Source organism: Lycium ferocissimum, chromosome 4 (assembly GCF_029784015.1).
Source record: "Lycium ferocissimum isolate CSIRO_LF1 chromosome 4, AGI_CSIRO_Lferr_CH_V1, whole genome shotgun sequence".
NCBI classification, from domain to species: domain Eukaryota; kingdom Viridiplantae; phylum Streptophyta; class Magnoliopsida; order Solanales; family Solanaceae; genus Lycium; species Lycium ferocissimum.
The window spans coordinates 51,186,350-51,206,858 of record NC_081345.1 but is presented as its reverse complement, the minus strand read 5'-3'; the positions used below and the strand labels follow the sequence as shown (position 1 = coordinate 51,206,858).

Here is a 20,509-nt window from a genome sequence, read left to right as displayed (position 1 = left end):
ACTTGGTGTCAAAATGGACCAATATTCCTACTTTGTGTTCATTCGGTTTGTAACATTCTTTTTTTCCACATGGAATATATATATTTTTCAAGCTTTTTCAACTAAGAAAAGAATTTATATTAGGTTAAGTCTTAATTGATTTTGAAGTACTAAATATTAGGACTTCCTACACAATTCGAATAAGGAAAGATTTAATGACCAAAATTTTAGTTGATTTCGAAGTTCTAAATATTAGGAAAATAATGAAATGACTATTTGTCTAATGTAAAATCTGTTTTTAAAGGGAAAAAAGGGCGAACGCCATTCCGCTAAGGGACTTTGTGCTTTTAAATATATATATATAGATTTGCTGAAGATTGTCCAAACAGGTTCGAAGTTTGGTTGAAAGCATGATAAAAATTGTTGGCACAAAGCTTTTCAACTTAAAATTCCCGAAAAGAAAGTAAATCACTTTCCAAACTCTGCCAAGAAAAAGTCCACTGCCAAAAATTAAGGCACTAACCCTCAGAATATCAGCAACACCTTCGGGATAAAATTCCCTGTGCCGGGAAGTTCCGGGAATTGGATCACTTTCATCATCCTGTTCAACTTTCTCCAACTCCACCCCACTTCCCTTGTCTGGCAAGAGCATGTCCGTGAATGCCCCCATCTGGTGGAGCTTCTTGCAAGCATCCAAGCAAACAGCCTGCGTCAAAACTACTTTCAATATGTTGCTATATCATCAAGATTGTTAATTGAGAACAAAAGGAAACTTTTTTTGACCTGCTGTGCAACGCGCATTGAGCTGCATACAGGGCCCTCAAGTTTCTCAAACGGTGCATTGCAGGGGAGTTGAAGCCTGCATGAATATTCGGTTGCACAACCTGACTTCTCGTGACGCTCCATTATAAACTCAGGACGGAGAATCGAGTACCTGAATGGGACAGAAGTTCTGTTAAACCAATCACCACTAAAATAAATTTCTGAGTAGGCGTATGTATGTAGTTCACCTGTCACTTGGTAATTGGGAGCAATAGAAGTGGATCAACCCAACAGCAGAATTTAAGCTCACAACAGCTCCAGTGGACTCCACCTGATAAACTGAATCTGTTGGTGCCTCCCGAGAGATCACTCCTTTGAGATGACTAATATCAGTCCGTTCAATTGCTTCTTTCCGCAACGTCTCTTCACTGTTTCTGGCATTCCTCAGAAATGCTTCATGTGATGAATTATCCCTAAACAATGATTTATTATAACGCATTAGAACCCATATAGTGCACAAGGAGGAGGACTATACGTGCTGGAATACATAAAGATGCAGATACCTCTCAACCATCAAAATATAATCTGATCCAGGCTTACGGGCACGGCCCCTAGACTGGATATACGCCAAAATAGTTTTGGCCAGGTCAAACCGGATGACAACGTTGCATTGCCGGATGTCAAGTCCTTCCTCAGCAACACTAGTGGCAACTAACAAATTAATCTGTCAAAACCATGCAAAACAATTAGGATAAAATAGGGATGATCAACTATACACAAGCTCCTTTTGGCACACAGCCAAAGATTCTAGAAAAGAAATTTTCCAGAGGTTCAGTTGTGCGTAAAGCTGACCACATGAAATTAGGAATTCTCAACAGTAAGATGCAGTAATGAGGGCATAATTTGAATAATATTTGGCCATCGAAAGACAACTAAAGTTACTTCCTTATAGGTACTAGCACTCTGTTTCAAAATTCCAACAGAATAAGTTGCAGCATATAATTTGAAGTATATCTTGTTTTAGAATTATTTAATCAACTTACAACAACGAGAAGAAATATAAAACAAAACCAACTTTACATTTCAAACTCAACAGTTCATTTTCAGAACAGATCCAACAAAGAACTCAAGAATAGCAAGGCAGGCAGTAAAGTTTTTAAGCAGTAGGCATGTAACACATAAGAGTTGACTCCAACTTGAAAGTACATAGATAAGTCAAGGCCACTAATCTAAAATATCATATAGCATATAATTCCAATAATCTACTGCCAATACAAAACAGAATTAGCAATCTAAATGTTGTAGGTAGGTCACTGATGTAAAACTAATAACAGCGAAACCACAGCTTAGTATAGAGACATACACGACCATCTCGAAACTTGGCTATCGTATCTTGCATTTGACCTGTTCGCATTTCTTGAGTATTGTTGTGCCCAATTAAACTTGATGAAGTGATAAAACTTAGGGAAGGGAGCTCCTCAAAAACCTGCATGCTTAACAAAACGTGTTATAGCATAGGGCTATAACAATGTACTTTGCCTGTCAAGAAAATGAAAGCAGCAACAATGCACCTTTGGAAGAACCAAGGCAGTCACAACGCGTTCAACGAATATTATAGCACGAAAATCCTCAGTATGCTGATACTTGAGAAGTATCTTAATTAATGATTGAATTTTTGGTGTCACTTTCCCATCAGCCACAGCAGCTCCTAGAATCACATCTACATGCTCTCCAACAGATACAACTGCAACAGACATATCCAATTATGCCAAAGCGCACAAGTACATTTTTCTTGGTAAAAGGCCTAAACGTGAGGAGCATAGACTTCAGAGAAAATTCACGGAACAAAAGTTCAGCACAAAAGTGCATATTGGCCAACATATCTCACTTCAAGAAGAAAATAGTAACAAACTTTTTAGATTTGCTACAAACTTATGTTTCTCTTGATATAAGAGCATACTCAGGAACAAGTGTTACATCAGAGGCACATCAAATATATACCTGGCATTGTTGTAAGACATGAAATGAAATAAGCACAAATGAGTACAGAAGGGCATACCTAATATCCAATTGATGGAATATATTCACTATGATAAAAGATAATAATATTACTAGAAATAGTGTGATATTTCAGAAACCTCTTCCCTGGACATTTCGCTCCTATACTTCTTTTCCTTCTCTCCTTTGATTCTTGTTACTATATGTTGTTTCTTGTACTTCAATTATCTTATTTATCTGTGGTAGCTACTGCTTCTTCTTCTCAGACTGCTTTATCATGACTTTATTGCTTTCGTTAGTTTCATTTTCATTTTGCTTTGAACTGCTTGTGCTTATCTGACCTCTCGTCATGTTTTCTCTTGAGCCAAGGGTCTTTCGGAAAAAGCCTCCCTATCTTCCGAGATAGGGGTAAGGTCTGCGTACACTTTACCCTCCCCCCTCCCCAGACCCCACATTGTGGGATTTCACTGGGTATGTTGTTGTTGTTGTTACCTCTTTCCTTCTCTTTTGTATAAGCTAAAATTTGATTAACAAACCACAGCGCCTAGAAGGTACTGTAAGCTTACAAAAGTATCTGTGGAATTGACTCCTATTATAAGGAGTTTTATGAATTCCAGCACATTTCAAAATCATTTACAGCAAAAGACAAGGCTAGGCCATTTTAAAATGTCTAGAGTTCCTTCCAACCAAATTGTCCAAAATATGCATAAGGATAGATCTAAGTTGACGATGATGTCACACATCGTATTGGCGCAGGGTGGTTGAAATGGAGGCTCGCTTCCGGAGTGCTATGTGATAAGAAGGTGCCACCACAACTTAAGGGCAAGTTCTACAAAGTGGTGGTTAGACCGACTATGTTGTATGGGCGAAGTGTTGGCCAGTTAAGATCTCTCACGTTCAAAAGATGAAAGTTGCCGAGATGAGAATGTTGAGACGGATGTGTGGGCACAACAGGAGTGACAGGATTAGGAATGAGGCTATCCGAAACAAGGTGGGAGTGGCCTCGGTGGAAGACAAGATGAGGGAAGCGAGACTGAGATGGTTTGGGCATGTGAAGAGGAGAGACACGTAGAGCACCCACGGCTGGGAGGCGTGAGAGGTTAGCCATGGATGGTTTCGAAGAGAGGTAGGGGTAGGCGAAGAGTATTAGGGAGAGGTGATTAGACAGGAAATGGCGCAGTTACAGCTTACCGAGGACATGACCTTAGATAGGAGGGTATGGAGGACTCAAATTAGGGTAGAAGGGATAGTAGATAGTATCGTTTATCCTTTCATATTAGTAGTCGCATTATCGCGATATAAGTTCTTGTGCTTTGATTTCTACTACTATCTGTTATTTCTTGTACTTTGATTATCTTATTTAATCCGTGATAGCTACTACTTTGCAACTGTTTCCTATCATGCGCTCGCCGATTTAGTTATTTTCATTTCCATATCGCTTTGAATTTCTTGGCTTTATCTGACCTCTTTTTATGCTTTCTATTGAGCCGAGGGTCTTTTCGGAACAGCCGTCCTACCTTGGTAGGAGTAAGGTCTGCGTACACTCTACCCTCCCCAGACCTCACGTTGTGGGATTTCACTGGGTGGTTGTTGTTGTTGTTGCTGTACTCTTTATTCCTTGTCCCTGTAATCTGTCTACTGCAGCTTCCAGAATCCAATACTTGAAGTCATATAATTTTTCTGATGCATGTCTGATTTGTTTATTTTCAGACCTAGTGATGGTCAAGGCATTCAGGTCTTACAGCTAATGTCATGCATTATCAAAAAGTACACTGTTGAAACTAATAACTGGAATGCATATGAATAGGAATCACTGTGAAATCAGTTGATATCCAGCTTCAGAAATATCCATCCCAGTATCTACACATATAGTATCGTTTATACTCCAAAAGAACAAGAAATAGCTATTTTCTCTTGGGGAAGGAATCTCTACAGCCACCTCTCAAATGAGACCGACGAAGATCATTAACAAAGAATCTAAGAATGCCTATGGTAACGTCCTATATGTTCTACCCCATAAGAATTCCCTAATTAGCTTATCAATTCTAATATTAATTACAGTTGGAATAATAAACAAAAACATGAAGCACATATCTTATACTAGAGAGCGTCCACTATTAAGGAGACTTCTGTTTTGAACAATACTTCCTCTGTCCCATTTTATGTGGCATACTATCGTTTTTACTCTGTCAATAAAAAAAAATAAAAAAATAAAAAGATACCTTTCTCTATTAGGAAACCTGTAAGAATTATCCCAAATTATCCACGAGACTTTTTTGGACCCACTTGATATGAAAGTTCATTCTTTTACTAGGAGAGAAGAAAATGAAAAGACATGTGGAACTCTCACCAGCACATTTAATTATAGGTAATAAGGGCAATTCTGATACTTGCATATATTTATCTTATGCATCCAAAGTCTTCCTTTGTATCTTAAACTATGTGTCTAGTCAAACACCTTCACATAAAATGGGATGGAAGGACTACTGTATTATCTATCCCTCCCATCTTCTCCCGATCTTCTAAATCTCATGATTCTAAAGCTCTACATCTTTGAATTTCCCTCCCAAATGAAACTCCAAATATTTCGGAAGATGGGCCATCCTGCAACCATTGGTCGTGGCAAGCTCATGAGGATTCCACACTCCAATTGGTATTAATTTTGCTGTCTTCATGTTGGTGTGTAGTCCGAAGTCCAATGGGAACACATAAATATCTGACTAAGAATCCAATATATGTTCTCCGCATTCACAAAATTCAACGTACGAGTTGTAATCAATTGTTGTACTATGGACAAATAATTAAACAAAACTGTAACAGGTGCTTACCATGACTTTCAAGAAGCTCGCCCTCCTCCATCTCATCAGGCCGATCACTATTCGGATTATCACCTTTATCCATCTCGCCATTCAAGTTACTTTCTGCAATGGCCCCCTCCGATAACTGGCATTGCAAGAGAGAGACAACCTTATCCAGGTAGGATTCTTGGAACTTGACATCAAGCTGGTAGCTTGCCCTTTCATCATTTTGTAGAGCTGTCAAAAAAGAATGTGCTACCTACAACATAAAAGGGGTTCAGGAGACGCTGCATGCAAGAATATCACATTTACAAGGTAATAAGGCACAGCAAAAGTGGTAGCATCTGCTACCTTATAGGCACACCACTGTCCCAGTTCACCAAGAGCATAGTTGATAGCCCTCAACTTTTGAATTAGATTAGCAGCCCCATCACTTTCAGTTCTTTCAGATACACCATAGACTTGGCGCAGCTCTGCACTAGCTCCAGCATCACAAGCGCCCATAAACTGCCATTTACTTCTTCTGGAACTTGCCCGAGCAGCTTCTTCAACTGCTAATTCCATTTGTTTTATTTGTTCGTGAAGGGACCACAGATTAGCACCTTTATCATACTCCACTACTACTTCTGACGGCATTGGGACATGTTTCTCCAGCTCCTTGCGGTCCTTTATGGTAAAGACGACCGAATCTAATTTAGTCTCCAAATTACGAATCTTTATTGCACAATCAACTTGGCTGGAAACACCTACATCAATCGAGACATTACAAGTTTATATAATGCAGTAGCTGACTGGCAACAAGAATGCAGAGAAAAACAACATGAATAAAGCCAAGTTCAAGATTTAATACAAAAAGGAAGAGGAGACTTTGTTCACAAGGCCACCACTTTTTGACAGAATTAATGCAACCCGTAAATACAGAGAGATAGAAAACGAAAAACATGACCAAGCCAAGTTAGAGATTCAGGAGCAAAGAGTGAAGAGGAAACCTCATCTGCAAACCTATAATTTTCGATAGAATCAAATCAAATTGTCTTAGGGAAAAGAAAGACTACCCTTCAAGTTAACAGGTGAAGCAGTCATGCCAAAAACAGATGGCCTTTTCTCCTTTTGTGTCGTATGATAGAACTCAGACATGACTAAAGAATATGGATGCTTCTTCACAGCATGATGACATTCATCCATAATAAGGAGATTAATTGCTTCCATTTTTATTATACTGTGCCTCAAGATGTTCAAAAGAATCTGGGCAGTCATAACCAGGACCTGCAAAATACAGAAGTACTTGGGTAAGAAGGAATGGAAATTTCAACCATCTACCAACTCCCACAACATAGTAATGTGACAGTTATTTATTCTCCATCTTGTTTCGTATACAGAGGTTAATGAGCAATCAGAAAATGAGATCAAACTGATGCATGCAGCAAACAACTCTAGCTATTTGTTCAACTTAAGACTAAAGAGAAGATACCTCTTTGCATGGATGGGTAGGCTCGATAGAAGGATGAGATTATACCAACATCCATATTGTTAAATAATATTGAAACTATCTTGATGTATTATTAGTCAAAAGCGGTTATTCATTTATCAGAAGAAAAATTATAGCTAGATTTCTAGCTGAAAACAAGAACCGGGACAAAATTGAAGCAATTGTGATCCTTCTGAAGGTTGGAACATTGATCGAGAATACAAATAGCAGATCAGCCTTCCGGTAACACAACTATGACTTGTGATGATGGAGAAACAGTAGACACCCCTATCGGGATTCAGCAACACTGTTGATATTACAATAGTACCGATAACTTTTTTTTTTTTTTTTTTTTTTTTTTTGAGAAGGTAACATGTACCGATAACATTTTTTTTTAAAAAGAAAAAAAGAGAAAGTGACTCTGAAAGTAGAATATCCAGATTACTTTGGTGCATTGTTTCTTCCTCTCTTTTTTTATAAGGACTTTGGTGCATTATTTTCAGCAAGTGAATTAATAAGTTTGATTCCACCAACCTTTGGATGTGTATTCCCTCCATTCCAATTTTTAAGTATGCATGGAGATCAAAAAACAAAATTTTGCTAAGTCCTTGTTACGTAAAAAGCAAATTTGAAGCAACATCTCCACCGCCTGCAGTCTCTCTAGAATCACTAAGATTATACGGACTTTTGGGGCTGCACCAAATAAGGATTGGCCTTCGGAAGAACATCAGCATGTTAAATTTTGGAAGGATAGATGGCTTGGAAGTACACCACTGATGGGACACTTTTCCTAAACATGGATTCCGATGTTGCTCAAAATAGAAGAAATAGAGGAAATGGCACCTGCTGCCCACATTTCAGGAGGAATCTTCAGGATTGGGAGGTCAATGACCTACTAGCTATGCTAAGCTGCCTAGAAGGCCGCAACATTGATGATCAGCAGCCAAACAGACGCACTTGGGAAAGCTCTACTAAATGGGGAAAATACACAATCAAAGATGGTTACAAACACTATTCTGCCCAGAATGGTATGATAGCTAATTGTCCTTGCTTCACTTGGACAACTCTAAATTGGGGCCCGTCTCACTCAAGACAACTTAAGCAAAAGGAATATTACACTAGCAAACAGATGCTACATGTGCAAACAGAATTTAGAAAGTGTCAAGTTATTAACCACTTCTTCCTCAATTGCTCAGTTGCAAGTGAATTCTTGAGCCACTTCTACTCAATTTTCGGTCTGAAAGGGTCATGCCACAGACAATAAAGCAAGCCTGTGAAAGCTGGTGCTTTTGGAGAGTTGATAAAGCCATCCAAATAAGAGAATGATTCCAGCAGTTAATTTTTGGCGTATCTAGACAGACAGAAACCACAAGTGTTTCCATGGCATCTCAAGTCTCAACTCCAACCTACTCCCCTCAAGCCTATATGCTTAGAAAATCTATTTAGTAGGAACTATCTCACCCCTATAAATAGGGTAGATCATTTTTTGAAATCTATTAGCTCCTTGAATTAACATAGATCACATGTACTGGAGCCCAACCTTATATAAAAAATGTGCTTAAATTTCAATTCTTACCCAAAATGGCCCATTTGTATATATTTTGCAAAAAAACAGATTTTACATGTTAACTTACAATGAAAGAAGCCGTTGGGACAACCGCCTTTACTCTTTTTCTTCTCTTTCTTTTATTTTCAGAGAAGTCGCCTAACCATCCACCATTTTTGTCGGATTTTTATGCCTCAAACCCAAGCCGCCCATTTGACACCCCTAAATTTTATTTTTTTTTAAACTGGTAACTTTTTCTATATTTCATATGTAGCAAACAGTACTTAGGTAGTACTGAAACCGTATTTACAAGAAAGTCTAACTTTTACTGCCCTCTCTTTATATTGTATCTAAAACATCAATTATATTGACAGTATCATTAGAGTAGATCTGATTGCACCAAAAACACAACAGCAAAATAAAGCTTAGCTTGATCTTCTGCACCCCATTCTCCACATTTGACACCCCTAAATTTTTGTGATGCTGAAGAGGATCAACTAAGATTTCTCAGAATCATTTCGGTGTTGTTTGAAGGAATGTCTGATTTACATATAAACTGAAAAAAGAGTCATGTCACATGTGTATCATATTAATGAAGTCTCTAATATAGATCAGTTGAGTCTAATTTTGGGTGGAGAAGTAGGAGCCTTGCCACTTATATGATGTCCCTTCTCCCATCCCAGATGGGGTTATTCAGAGACTTGACAAGCTTAGCAGGGATTTCCATGGCAAAGGATAATAGGACTTTCCATTTGGTCAATAGAGCCCTATCCTTCTTGGGAAAGGCAAGGCAGATTAGGCAGTGGGAACCTACAGCTGTAGAGCAAGGCCCTCAGACTGACATGGCTATGGAGGTATTCCCAAGAACCCCAAACCCAATCAGAGCTAAATATGGTGCGGCTAACAGGTGGATGTCTAGGGAAGTGCACTCTCTTTATGGAGTTAGTTTGTGAAGATCTATAAGAGCACTTTGGCCATTTATGAGGAGTCATACTTTCATCAAGGTGAACAATCGGTGTAATACCTCCTTCTGAGAGGATAATTGAATTGGTTTTGGATGCCTAAAGGAACTCTACCCTAGTATTGATGCTCTAACTTTGCAACAACAGAAGACAGTAGCAGAAGCATGGACCTCTCATGGTTGGGACATATAGTTCAGGAGCAATTTAAATGACCGGGAAGTGGCTACGTTAAATAAATTCTACAAGCAACTGGAAGAATTCAAGGCTATACAGGATGGAGCACAAAGATAATAATGGCAAGAAGGCAGTAGGGGAATTCTCAAGGTGAGCTCAGCTTACAAGTTTTTGAGTCAAGCCAACCAACAGATGGCCCTTTTGGTCATGGAAGCACATATGGAAAGTGAAGATACCATTCAAGGTAGCTTGCTTCACTTGGCTACTAGCAAGGGAAGTTGTATTGACCCATGACAACCTTAGAAGGAGAGGGATTTCTCTATATTCAAGATGTTATCTTTGTGGTGAAAAAGCCGAGACAGTCAGCCATCTATTTCTACAATGCAGGATAACAGATCAGCTACTGAAGAATTTTATTAATCTTAAGAGGCATAGCTTGGATAATGCCTAGGAAGATTACTGAAGTTTCTTTTTAGTTGGGAGGAGGCTGGAGTAGGAGCAATAGACAGAGACGGAGGATTGTCCCAACTCGTATCTGGTGGACAATCCAGAAAAAGGGGAATTCCAGATTTTTTTGAAGACAGTAGCAATTCAGTACAGAAGATCAAATTGAATTGCATTAGACATTTTTGCTTTTGGTGTAAACAGATTTACATAGAAGAAACTGTTTCAATCATAGATATCCTCGGCTTTTGGTAGGACTTTTGAATAGTTTCTCTTCCTTTTCCCCCATTGTATATATGGTTTCAGTACAACCTATGTATTGTTTTGTTTAAATATACAGAACTGTTACTATCTCAAAAGAGTAACTTCATTTTAAAAAAATTGCCTTATGATTGTTCTCTACACATTTTAGAATGTAGGTGGTTTATGGTGCAAATTTGAAGAATATTCCTAACCATTGGATCGTGAAGCTAATTTTTAGCCTTTGGATGACGAGAGAACAAATTTTATCTTTCTTTGGTAGCTATTCATGTAGGAAGCCCCCACTTCCCAAAGTCACTTTCTTCTTTTTCCATTACCAAACCCTCCATTGAAGAAGAGTCAACGCACACCTATACAACAACTATTCATGTAGGCATGCCTCTTGATACTATATGGATCTTGCTCCATGTTGGCTTTGGATTTACATTTCATTTTAACAACGGAACTTCTCATACAACACCATTTTGTATCGAGAGGCATGCCAATATAGTAAAGGTTGAGTTGACCCTTCTTCCATGGAGGGTTTGGTAAAGAAAAAAACAAGAAAGTGACTTTGGAAACTCTGTGTGTGTTGTGGGTTTTGTGGGTTGGGGGGCTGCCTACGTGAATAGATACCAAAGAATGGTAGAAAATTTGATTCTCTTACCATCTAAAAGTTAAAAATTAGCTTCAAGAAAATTGTTAGGAATATTCTCCGAATTTGCACCATAACCCCACATTATTCTAGAATGTGTAGAGATCCGTTTTGGCTCTTAAAAACTCTCTACATCTCACTAAAGGTCTATTACTAGTAAAAATAATTTTCCACAGGTCAGCTAAGCTAGTAATTCCAATGTGTCTAATGAACTAACTACAAATATACTTATGAATTATACAAAAATAATAATTCTTTAAACAAAGAGCATTGAAATTAACCAATGTTATCAAAAGCGAAAAGCGCAAAAAATAAGCTGGGGCTTTAAGCGCAAAGCGCAAATAAAGCGTGGGCTTTAATGAAAAAAGGCGCAATGGGACAAAATAATAAAATATATATAGTGAAATATATGGGCAAACAAATTGTAAAAACATAACGAAAGTGAAATATCAATTATCTGGTGTCATCTCTTCAAGAGAGGCTAATTGGCAAGGAAAAGTATGTCTTAGAGCCTTGATGATGACACTGAAGCGCACATAAAGCGAGGCGAAGCGCTCTACATGTTTTGAGCCTCGCTTCAAGGCTTAAGCGTGCTTTAAGCGCGCCTTTGACAACACTGAAATTAACAATGGAACTTGGTTTTAAAGAAAGGGTGAAAATATTTAAAAATATATAATAAAACATGGAATCCCCTCAAAATCTATTTTTGATTTGGTCCAAGCAACCTTTGATTCGGCTTTGGTGAGATCTCAAGGCGCCGAAATTTTTAACCTTCTATCACTGTTGCAAGGGTGAAACCCCTTGCGTTGACATCTCAAAGCTATGAGCTTCTAAGATTTTTGCCAATTGAGAAAGGTACTTTGTTCCAAAAGAGGGATTTTATCGTGTATATGGTGAAGATTGGGGAAAATGAAAGTGATGGATAGTGGTGTACAGGCGGAGATGCGGTGGTGTTTGAGTGGTATATACTATTTATACATTGTTTATATACCACGACGGGAAAGTCTTTCTGGGGGGTCATACGTCAAGCAAAGAGATGTTGCCAAGGATCAGCTGATGCTTGGGAAAATATAATCTTCATATGTTTGTGTTTTAGTTTCATTATACTATTTATAAATTGTTTATATACCTCGACGGGAAAGTCTTTCTGGGGGGTCATACGTCAAGCAAAGAGATGTTGCCAAGGATCAGCTGATGCTTGGGAAAATATAATCTTCATATGTTTGTGTTTTAGTTTCATTATTTTCCAAGTACGGGACGTTCTTTCTTTAATACTTGAAGGATTTTTCTTTTTATGGGAGAAGTAATTGTGTTGTTGATTAGGAGGGGAACAAAGCCCCTAACATTCACTGTTCTTCCATTTTCTTCTATTTTTGATAGACAGGAAAAAGAAAAGATCAAATTTTCACTGGCAGTTTTCTTCTTTCCTTACCTTTGATTTACGGATGAAATGAAAAGTGGGCCAGGCAGGTGAACAAATTTTGGCTAAGCAGTTATGAATAGTTTCCACCTATCTTTTGAAAGCTCCAAAGTTATTCCATGGATAAATTGATGATCTTGACCTTTTGCATATTTCTAACTATCCTCCTTCTCCCACGCAACAACTTTTATTGTTTCACAAATCTAATGATTGTAAATAAGGAACCTTTATTTTTTAACATAAAAACTACTACAAAACAAGCAGATTATGAAAACTACTCAAACGGAAAACAGAAGTAAATAAATTCCACAAACAATCACCCCAAAAAGAAGAACAAGAAATTTGATCAGCTGACTTACACCAACATATGACTTCATAAGTAGCAATTACTTAATACTTCCAAGTGGTAAAAAAAAAGGTATGACAAGGTCGATATGAATATAATGAAATTCAGCACAAACAGGTTTGCACAAACTTGTAGGTAGAGTCTTCATGATAATCACAACATTAGAAGAGAGAAGCTTGAAGCTACCTGTTTAGTTTCAAACTCACGCTGCCACTTTCGTGCATCCCAAAAATCTTGGCCCATCTCACCACAATAATGGCCAACTTGATAACCGGTTTGGTCACGAATAACTTCTGCTTGCTGTGTTCCAAAACAATAAATCAAATTTAATTCCAGTTTACACAGATGTAAAAAGGGGGAAGCAGAAGACGTGCTAAAGAAATAATACCTGATAAACAAGTGGAACTTTAGGAACCAGAAAAACTGCCAGCATTTTCTTGTTCTTCTTTTGCAAATCACTACATAGACTATTCATGAGGAGGATAGCAATAAGCGTTTTTCCAGATCCTGTTTCAAGAAAAGCGATGGTATTGTTCTTTCTGGCATGTTCAAGCACATCCAACTGATACTTTCGTGCTTGCTCCTTGGGAGCTTGTTCCTTTGGTTTGTCATCTTTCTTCTCAACAACTCCAGAAGCTTCAAGGCTTCTCTCAGTTGGTAACTTTCCCTCTCGATTTCTATCGGCTTCCCATGAACCCACACGATGAACCATCTCTTTCCTTTCTTTGTCCCATTCCCAATAGCCCCTCCCTTCCCTCCAGTCCCTATCTCTTCCACCGCCGCCACCCCCACGACTTTCTCTTCTTTTTCTTTGATCCCTCTCTACTCTATTCATCTCATCACTCTCGCGGAGTCTCTTCCTGCCCAAAGGTCTACCACGCCCTCCTCTCCTCTGGTAGCTATCATCACCAAGTCGCGCCCTTTTTCCATTTCTCTCTTCTTTATCATAATAATCTCGTTCCTTATGCCTAAATCCATTTCCTTCGTCTAAAGACTTCTTTTGCTCTGTATCCTTGTTAACTTGTGGCCCACTGTAATTGGAAATTTCAGGTGCAGCTGAATCTTTACTATCCGATTCCGGTATGAAATCATCACCATTCTTTAATTTTTCAAGTATCCCATCAATACCACCAAAGAAACAAGGATCAAGACTCCCATCCGGACCCAATTGATTCAATGGCGGAACGGGTAGAGCGGTCGACCCGGGGACAAAATCTTGTATAAGATCATCACATGAGATATCCTCACAAGCATCAAGCCAGTAAGAGGGTTTCTCAGAAACTCTACCATCATCACCATCCATTTTTACAGTAAAAGTATGATTTTTCACTAATTAAAAGCAACCCAAATGAGTAAACTAAAACCCCACAACAAAAAACAGATAATAACGCGAACCCAGATCCTGTTTCAACAAAAAGAATTAAAATTAATTCTTTCAGCATAATAGTATATACGCTAACGGACTCAGAATAAAATGGGCTGGATAGAACCTGCTACAAAATGAGTAGGATCCGCTTGTGCACAACAAGATCCAAGGTCAGAAATCTATGTGTCTTCACTGCCTACCTGTAGATTGAGGCAAAAAACATCAAAGAGGCTCTTCTAGATGCTGACTGGATCATCGCAATGTGCAAGAAAAAACTTCATCCCAAAGCCCAAACAATCATTGGTACTAGGTGGGTTTTCAGAAATAAACCTGATGATCAAGGAACCATCACAAGAAATAAGGCAAGGCTAGTAGTACAAGGTTATAACAAAGAAGAAGGAATCGACCCTCATCACTAGAGGTGGCAAAATGGGTTAAAAATATGGTTATCCGCCCGATCCAACCCATTTTAAATGGGTTGGATACCCTATCCATTTAATATGGGTCCAATATGAGTCAACCCATATTATCCACTTAAAATATGGGTAAATTAATGGGTAAAATGGATAAAACCCACAACATATAGAGTGTGTTTGGTATGAAGGAAATGTTTCCCATTTTCCCATGTTTGGTTGGTCAAAATGTTTTGGAAAATATTTTCTCTAGAAAACAAGTTCCTTAACCACCCCCTCCTACCCCCACCCCCCACTACCTCCCTCCCCACCCCTATAACCACCCAGCCCACCCCCTCCCCCTATCACCACCTACCCCCAACCCTTACCTCTCACCTCCCCACCACCACCCCTATCTCTCAACTTTGCAAAACTAGACATTTTGTGAAAGTAGTAACTTTCAAAAATAGCAACTTTGCAAAAGTAATGACATTACAAAAGTAGCCGCTTTTTCAAAATATTACTTGCGAAAAGTAGCTACTTTTCAAAAATAGTCGTTTTGCAAAAGTATTCACTTAAGAAAATAGTCACTTTGTAAAATTAGTCACTTTTAGAAAATAGCCACTTTGTGAAAGTAGATACTTTTTAAAAATAGTCACTTTTTGAAAGTAGTCAATTTTCATGAATAGTCATTTTGTGAAAGTAGTTACTTTAAAAACTAACTGCTTTGCAAAAGTAGCCATTTTTTAAAATAGCATCTTTGTGAAAGTATTAAAATAACCATTTCCAAGATAGTGGTCAATTTTGTAAAGTAGCCATTTTTTTAAAGTGGCACAAAAATGGCTACTTTTGTAAAGTGGCCATTTTTTGAAAAATGACAAAAAAGTTGCTTATTTTTGCAAATTTGCATTTTCGGTCGTTTTCCAAGAAATAAATTTTTGCAAAAATAACCATTTTTGTCACTTTATAAAAATGGTCAATTTACAAAAATAGCCATTTTTGTCACTTTTCCCACAAATGTTGAAAAGGTTCGAAGTTCTACTTTTCCCACAAATGTTGAGGTGCAACTATGTACTAGATTGGATTTGTGGACAAAATGGTAAATTAATCTTCTCCATATTGGCTACATGAAGCCAACATCTTTGAAGTAGCTTTGGATAATTTGGATAATATGGATATCCATATTATCCGACGGGTAACCCATTTTTTAACCGTGTTAAATATGGGCGGGTCGGATAACTGATCCGTTTTTTGTCAACCCATTTTCGACCCGACCCATATCCGACTCGACCCACCCGTTTGCCACCCCTACTCATCACCATCCATTTTACAGTAAAGTTAAGATTTTTAACTAATTTAAGAGCAACCAAATGAGTAAAACAAAAGAACCACAACAAAAAACAGAAAATAACGTGAATCCAGATCCTGTTTCAACAAAAAGAATCAAAATTTATAGCATATGCGCTTTTATAAGCATAAAAAAAGGGGTGGATAGAACCTGCAAGAACAACAAAAAGGAGAGAAAAGATATGATTTTTAACTAATTTAAGAGCAACCCAAATGAGTAAATTAAAAACCCACAACCAAAAAAACAGAAAATAAAGCAAACCCTAGATTCTGTATACAACCCAAGAATCAAAATTTATTCTTGTAGCATAATAATAGTATATATGAGCTGGTAGTACAAGGGTATAAACAAGAATAAGGAATCGACCATCATCACCATCCATTTTACAGTAAAGATATGATTTTTAACTAATTTAAGAGCAACCCAAATGAGCAAATTAAAAACCCAAAGCAAAAAACAGAAAATAAAGGAAACCGTAGACACCCCAAGAATCAAAATTTATTCTTTCTGCATATAATAAAAATCAAAATTTATTCTTTCTGCATATAATAGTACAAGAATAAGGAATCGACCAACATCACCATCCATTTTACAGTAAAGTTATGATTTTTAACTAATTTAAGAGCAACCCAAATGAGTAAAATAAAAAGCCACAACAAAAAACAGAAAATAACACAAACCCTAGATCAAAATTTATTCTTTCAGCATAATTGTATATCGGCTGGTAGCAAAGTTTGCTTTATTTTCTGTTTTTTTGTTGTGAGTATTTACTCAGTTGGGTTGCTCTTAAATTAGTTAAAAATCGTAAAGTTATGATTTTTTTAAAATTTAAGAGCAACCCAACTGAGTAAACAAAGAATCCACAACAAACAAAAAAAAAAAAAAAATATATATATATATATATATATCGCGAAACCCAAGAATCAAAAGTTACTCAACCCAAGAATCCATTTTTAGAGTAAAGTTATGATTTTTAACTAATTTAACAGCAACCCAAATGAGTAAAACAAAAACCCACAACCAAAAATTTATTCTTTCAGCATAATAGTATATACGCTAACGGACTCGGAATAAAATGGGCTGAACAGAACCTGCTGCAAAATGAGTAGGATCCGCTTGTGCACAACAAGATCCAACGCCAGAAATCTATGTGTCTTCACTGCCTACCTGTCAATGATTGAGCCAAAAAAACATCAAAGAGGCTCTTCTAGATGCCGACTAGGATCATTGCAATGCAAGAAAACTTCATCCCAAAGCCTAAAGATAGAACGATCATTGGCACTAGGGGGGTTTTCAGAAATAAACTTGATGATCAAGGAACCAACACAAGAAATAAGGCAAGGCTAGTAGCACAAGGTTATAACAAAGAAGAAGGAATCGACCATCATAAAGGAATCGACCATCATCACCATCCATTTTACAGTAAAGTTATGATTTTTAACTAATTTAAGAGCAACCCAAATGAGTAAAACAAAAAAACCACAACAAAAAACAGAAAATAACGCGAACCCAGATCCTGTTTCAACAAAAAGAATCAAAATCTATAGTATATGCGCTTCTATAAGCATAAAAAATGAGTTGGATAGAACCTCCTAGAACACAAAAAGGAGAGAAAAGATTTGATTTTTTAACTAATTTAAGAGAAACCCAAATGAGTAAATTAAAAACCCACAACAAAAAACGGAAATAAAAGCAAACCCTAGATCCTGTATACAACCCAAGAATTTATTCTTTCAGCATAATAATAGTATATATGAGCTGGTAGAACAAGGGTATAAACAAGAAGAAGGAATCGACCAACATCACCATCCATTTTACGGTAAAGTTATGATTTTTAACTAATTTAATAGCAACCCAAATGAGTAAAATAAAAACCCACAAAAAAAAAAAATAACACAAACCCTAGATCAAAAGTTATTCTTCCAGCATAATAGTATATGGGCTGGTAGTAAAGTTTGCTTTATTTTCTGTTTTTGCTGTGGGTGTTTACCCATTTGGGTTGCTTTTAAATTAGTAAAAAATCGTAAAGTTGTGATTTTTAACTAATTTAAGAGCAACCCATTAACTAATTTAAGAGCAACCCAATGAGTAAACAACCCACAACAAAAAAACAGAAGATAACGCGAACCCGGATCCTGTTTCAACAAAAAGAAACAAAATCTATAGTATATGTGCTTTCATAAGCATAAAAAATGGGCTGGATAGAACCTGCTAGAACAAAAAAAAAAAGGAGAGAAAAAATATGATTTTTAACTAATTTAAGAGCAACCCAAATGAGCAAATTAAAAACACCCCAAGAATCAAAATTTATTCTTTCAGCATATAATAGTACAAGGGTATAAACAAGAATAAGGAATCGACCAACATCACCATCCATTTTCCAGTAAAGTTATGATTTTTAACTAATTTAAGAGCAACCCTCACGAGTAAAATAAAAAGGCACAACCAAAAAAATAATAATAATAATAACACAAACCCTAGATCAAAATTTATTCTTTCAGCATAATTGTATATGGGCTGGTAGTAAAGTTTGCTTTATTTTCTGTTTTTTTTTTTTTGTTGTGGGTGTTTACTCATCTGGGTTGCTCTTAAATTAGTTAAAAATCGTGTAAGTTATGATTTTTAACAAATTTAAGAGTAACCCAAATGAGTAAACAAAAAACTCGCAACATAAAACAGAAAATAACGCGAAACCTTAGAATCAAAATTTATTCTTTCAGCATAATAGCATATATAGGCTGGTAGTACAAGGGCATAAACAAAAAGAAGGAATCGACCATCATCACCATCCATTATTACAATAAAGTTATGATTTTTAACTAATTTAAGAGCAACCCAAATGAGTAAAATAAAAACCCACAACCCAAAAAAAAAAAAAAGATACTGAATTCAACTCAAGAATCAAAATTTATTCAATCCAAGAATCAAAAGTTTTTCAAGCCCAAGAACCCATTTTTACAGTAAAGATATGATTTTTAACTAGTTTAAGAGCAACCCAAATGAGTAAAATAAAAACCCACAACAACCACAAAAAAAAAAAAAAAAAAAAAAAAAGATCCTGAATTCAACCCAAAAATCAAAATTTATTCAATCCAAGAATCAAATTTTTTTTTTTTTTTGAATAAGGTAACATTTAATCCAAGAACAAAAATTTATTCAATCCAAGAATCAAAAGTTATTCAATCCAAGAACCCATTTTTACAGTAAAGACATGATTTTTAACTAATTTAACAGCAACACATATGAGTAAAAACAAAACCCCACAACAAAAAACAGAAAATAACACAAAATCAAGAATCAAGATTAATTCTTTAAGCATAATCATAGAAAATAGAAATAGAACCTCCTATAAAAGAAGTTGGATCCACTTTTGTGCACAACAAAAAAAAAATAATAATAAATAACCCAAGTTTCAAATTTATTCAACCCAAGAATCCATTATTACAGTAAAGTTTTTATTTTTAACTAATTTAAAAGCAACCCAAATGAGTAAAAAAAAAAAAAAAAACCACCAAGAATCAAAATTTATTCAACCAAGAACCCATTATTACAGTAAAGATATGGTTTTTAACTAATTAAAGAGCCACCCAAATGAGTACCAAAAAAAAAAAAACCAAGATCCTGTATTCAACCCAAGAAACCATTTTTACAGTAAAGATATGATTTTTAACTAATTTTAAGAGCAAGCCAAATCAGTAAAAACAGAAAATAACACCCAATCAAGAATGAAAATTAATTGTTTAAGCATAATAATAGAAATAGAAATAAAACCTGCTATAAAAGGAATTGGATCCACTTTAGTGCACAACAACAACAACAAAAAAGAGAGAAAAAGATTGCAGATTGGCGTTGGATAGACCGTACAAATCACGCAAAAAAAGTGAAAGATTCGTATGGTCTATCTTACGTCTATTCTGCTTTCTTTTCTTCTTATATATTCTTGCAATTTAGTAAGTGCACTCTCACTTTTGATGTATAACTAAGTGTGATTTGGTAAGTCTAAGTACCTTCTTCACGTAACCCTAGCAAATATATTTGAAAGCGAAATGTTCAAATACACCCCTTCAGTTTTCTACTTGTCATATCTTTACCCCACCCCCCACTCCTCCCCCCGGATTATATTAACAGTACCTTTTTTTTTCAGAGGATGTTAATAAAAATCCAAAATCGACCTTTGGTTGGACATTGTAAAATAGTTTCCTCAAAGTGAATTCTCTCTTGATATATCTATTCAATTTAATTCTGAATTTATTTTGGATATATGATATATTAATTGTGTTAAAGATTCCACACCCACCCACCCCCCCACCGTGACACCCATTTACTTAACATTCCATAAAAACTTGTATCTTTTTTAAAGTCAACTTGGAATAAGATTTGGTGTAATTATTGGGATAGTAATTACATAATATAATAAATGTGGTGCAAGTCACTACATTTTAAGGCTTTACACTAGCAATAAATATATGCCCGTGCTGAACATATTTATTCACTTTAATTAGCCAGTTTTTAAAGTTTGTATTTTAAAAATAACTTTTAAAAACATTGTAATTGTTATTATATATAGCAACATATACAAAATGTATTTTATGTACCATCACTTTAGTTATA

The 20,509-nt window shown here is 36.3% G+C and overlaps 1 protein-coding gene across 1 annotated transcript in view; it reads right to left on the bottom strand.

Annotated features, from left to right (window-relative positions):
* LOC132053481 (endoribonuclease Dicer homolog 1) overlaps nt 1-19,894 on the bottom strand; it is a 30,435-nt gene extending 10,541 nt beyond the window's left edge. The window contains exons 1-14 of the mRNA XM_059445525.1: nt 19,670-19,894; nt 16,990-17,065; nt 14,283-14,488; nt 13,181-14,194; nt 12,979-13,092; nt 6,593-6,803; nt 5,889-6,283; nt 5,568-5,796; nt 2,313-2,485; nt 2,105-2,227; nt 1,305-1,465; nt 990-1,214; nt 763-913; nt 503-685 (exon numbers count right to left, since the gene is read on the bottom strand). Coding sequence (XP_059301508.1) covers nt 503-685; nt 763-913; nt 990-1,214; nt 1,305-1,465; nt 2,105-2,227; nt 2,313-2,485; nt 5,568-5,796; nt 5,889-6,283; nt 6,593-6,803; nt 12,979-13,092; nt 13,181-14,095 — 2,880 coding nt within the window. The 5' untranslated portion in view covers nt 14,096-14,194; nt 14,283-14,488; nt 16,990-17,065; nt 19,670-19,894. The remainder of the gene's footprint in view (nt 1-502; nt 686-762; nt 914-989; nt 1,215-1,304; nt 1,466-2,104; nt 2,228-2,312; nt 2,486-5,567; nt 5,797-5,888; nt 6,284-6,592; nt 6,804-12,978; nt 13,093-13,180; nt 14,195-14,282; nt 14,489-16,989; nt 17,066-19,669) is intronic.
* Between the last annotated feature and the right edge of the window lie 615 nt (nt 19,895-20,509).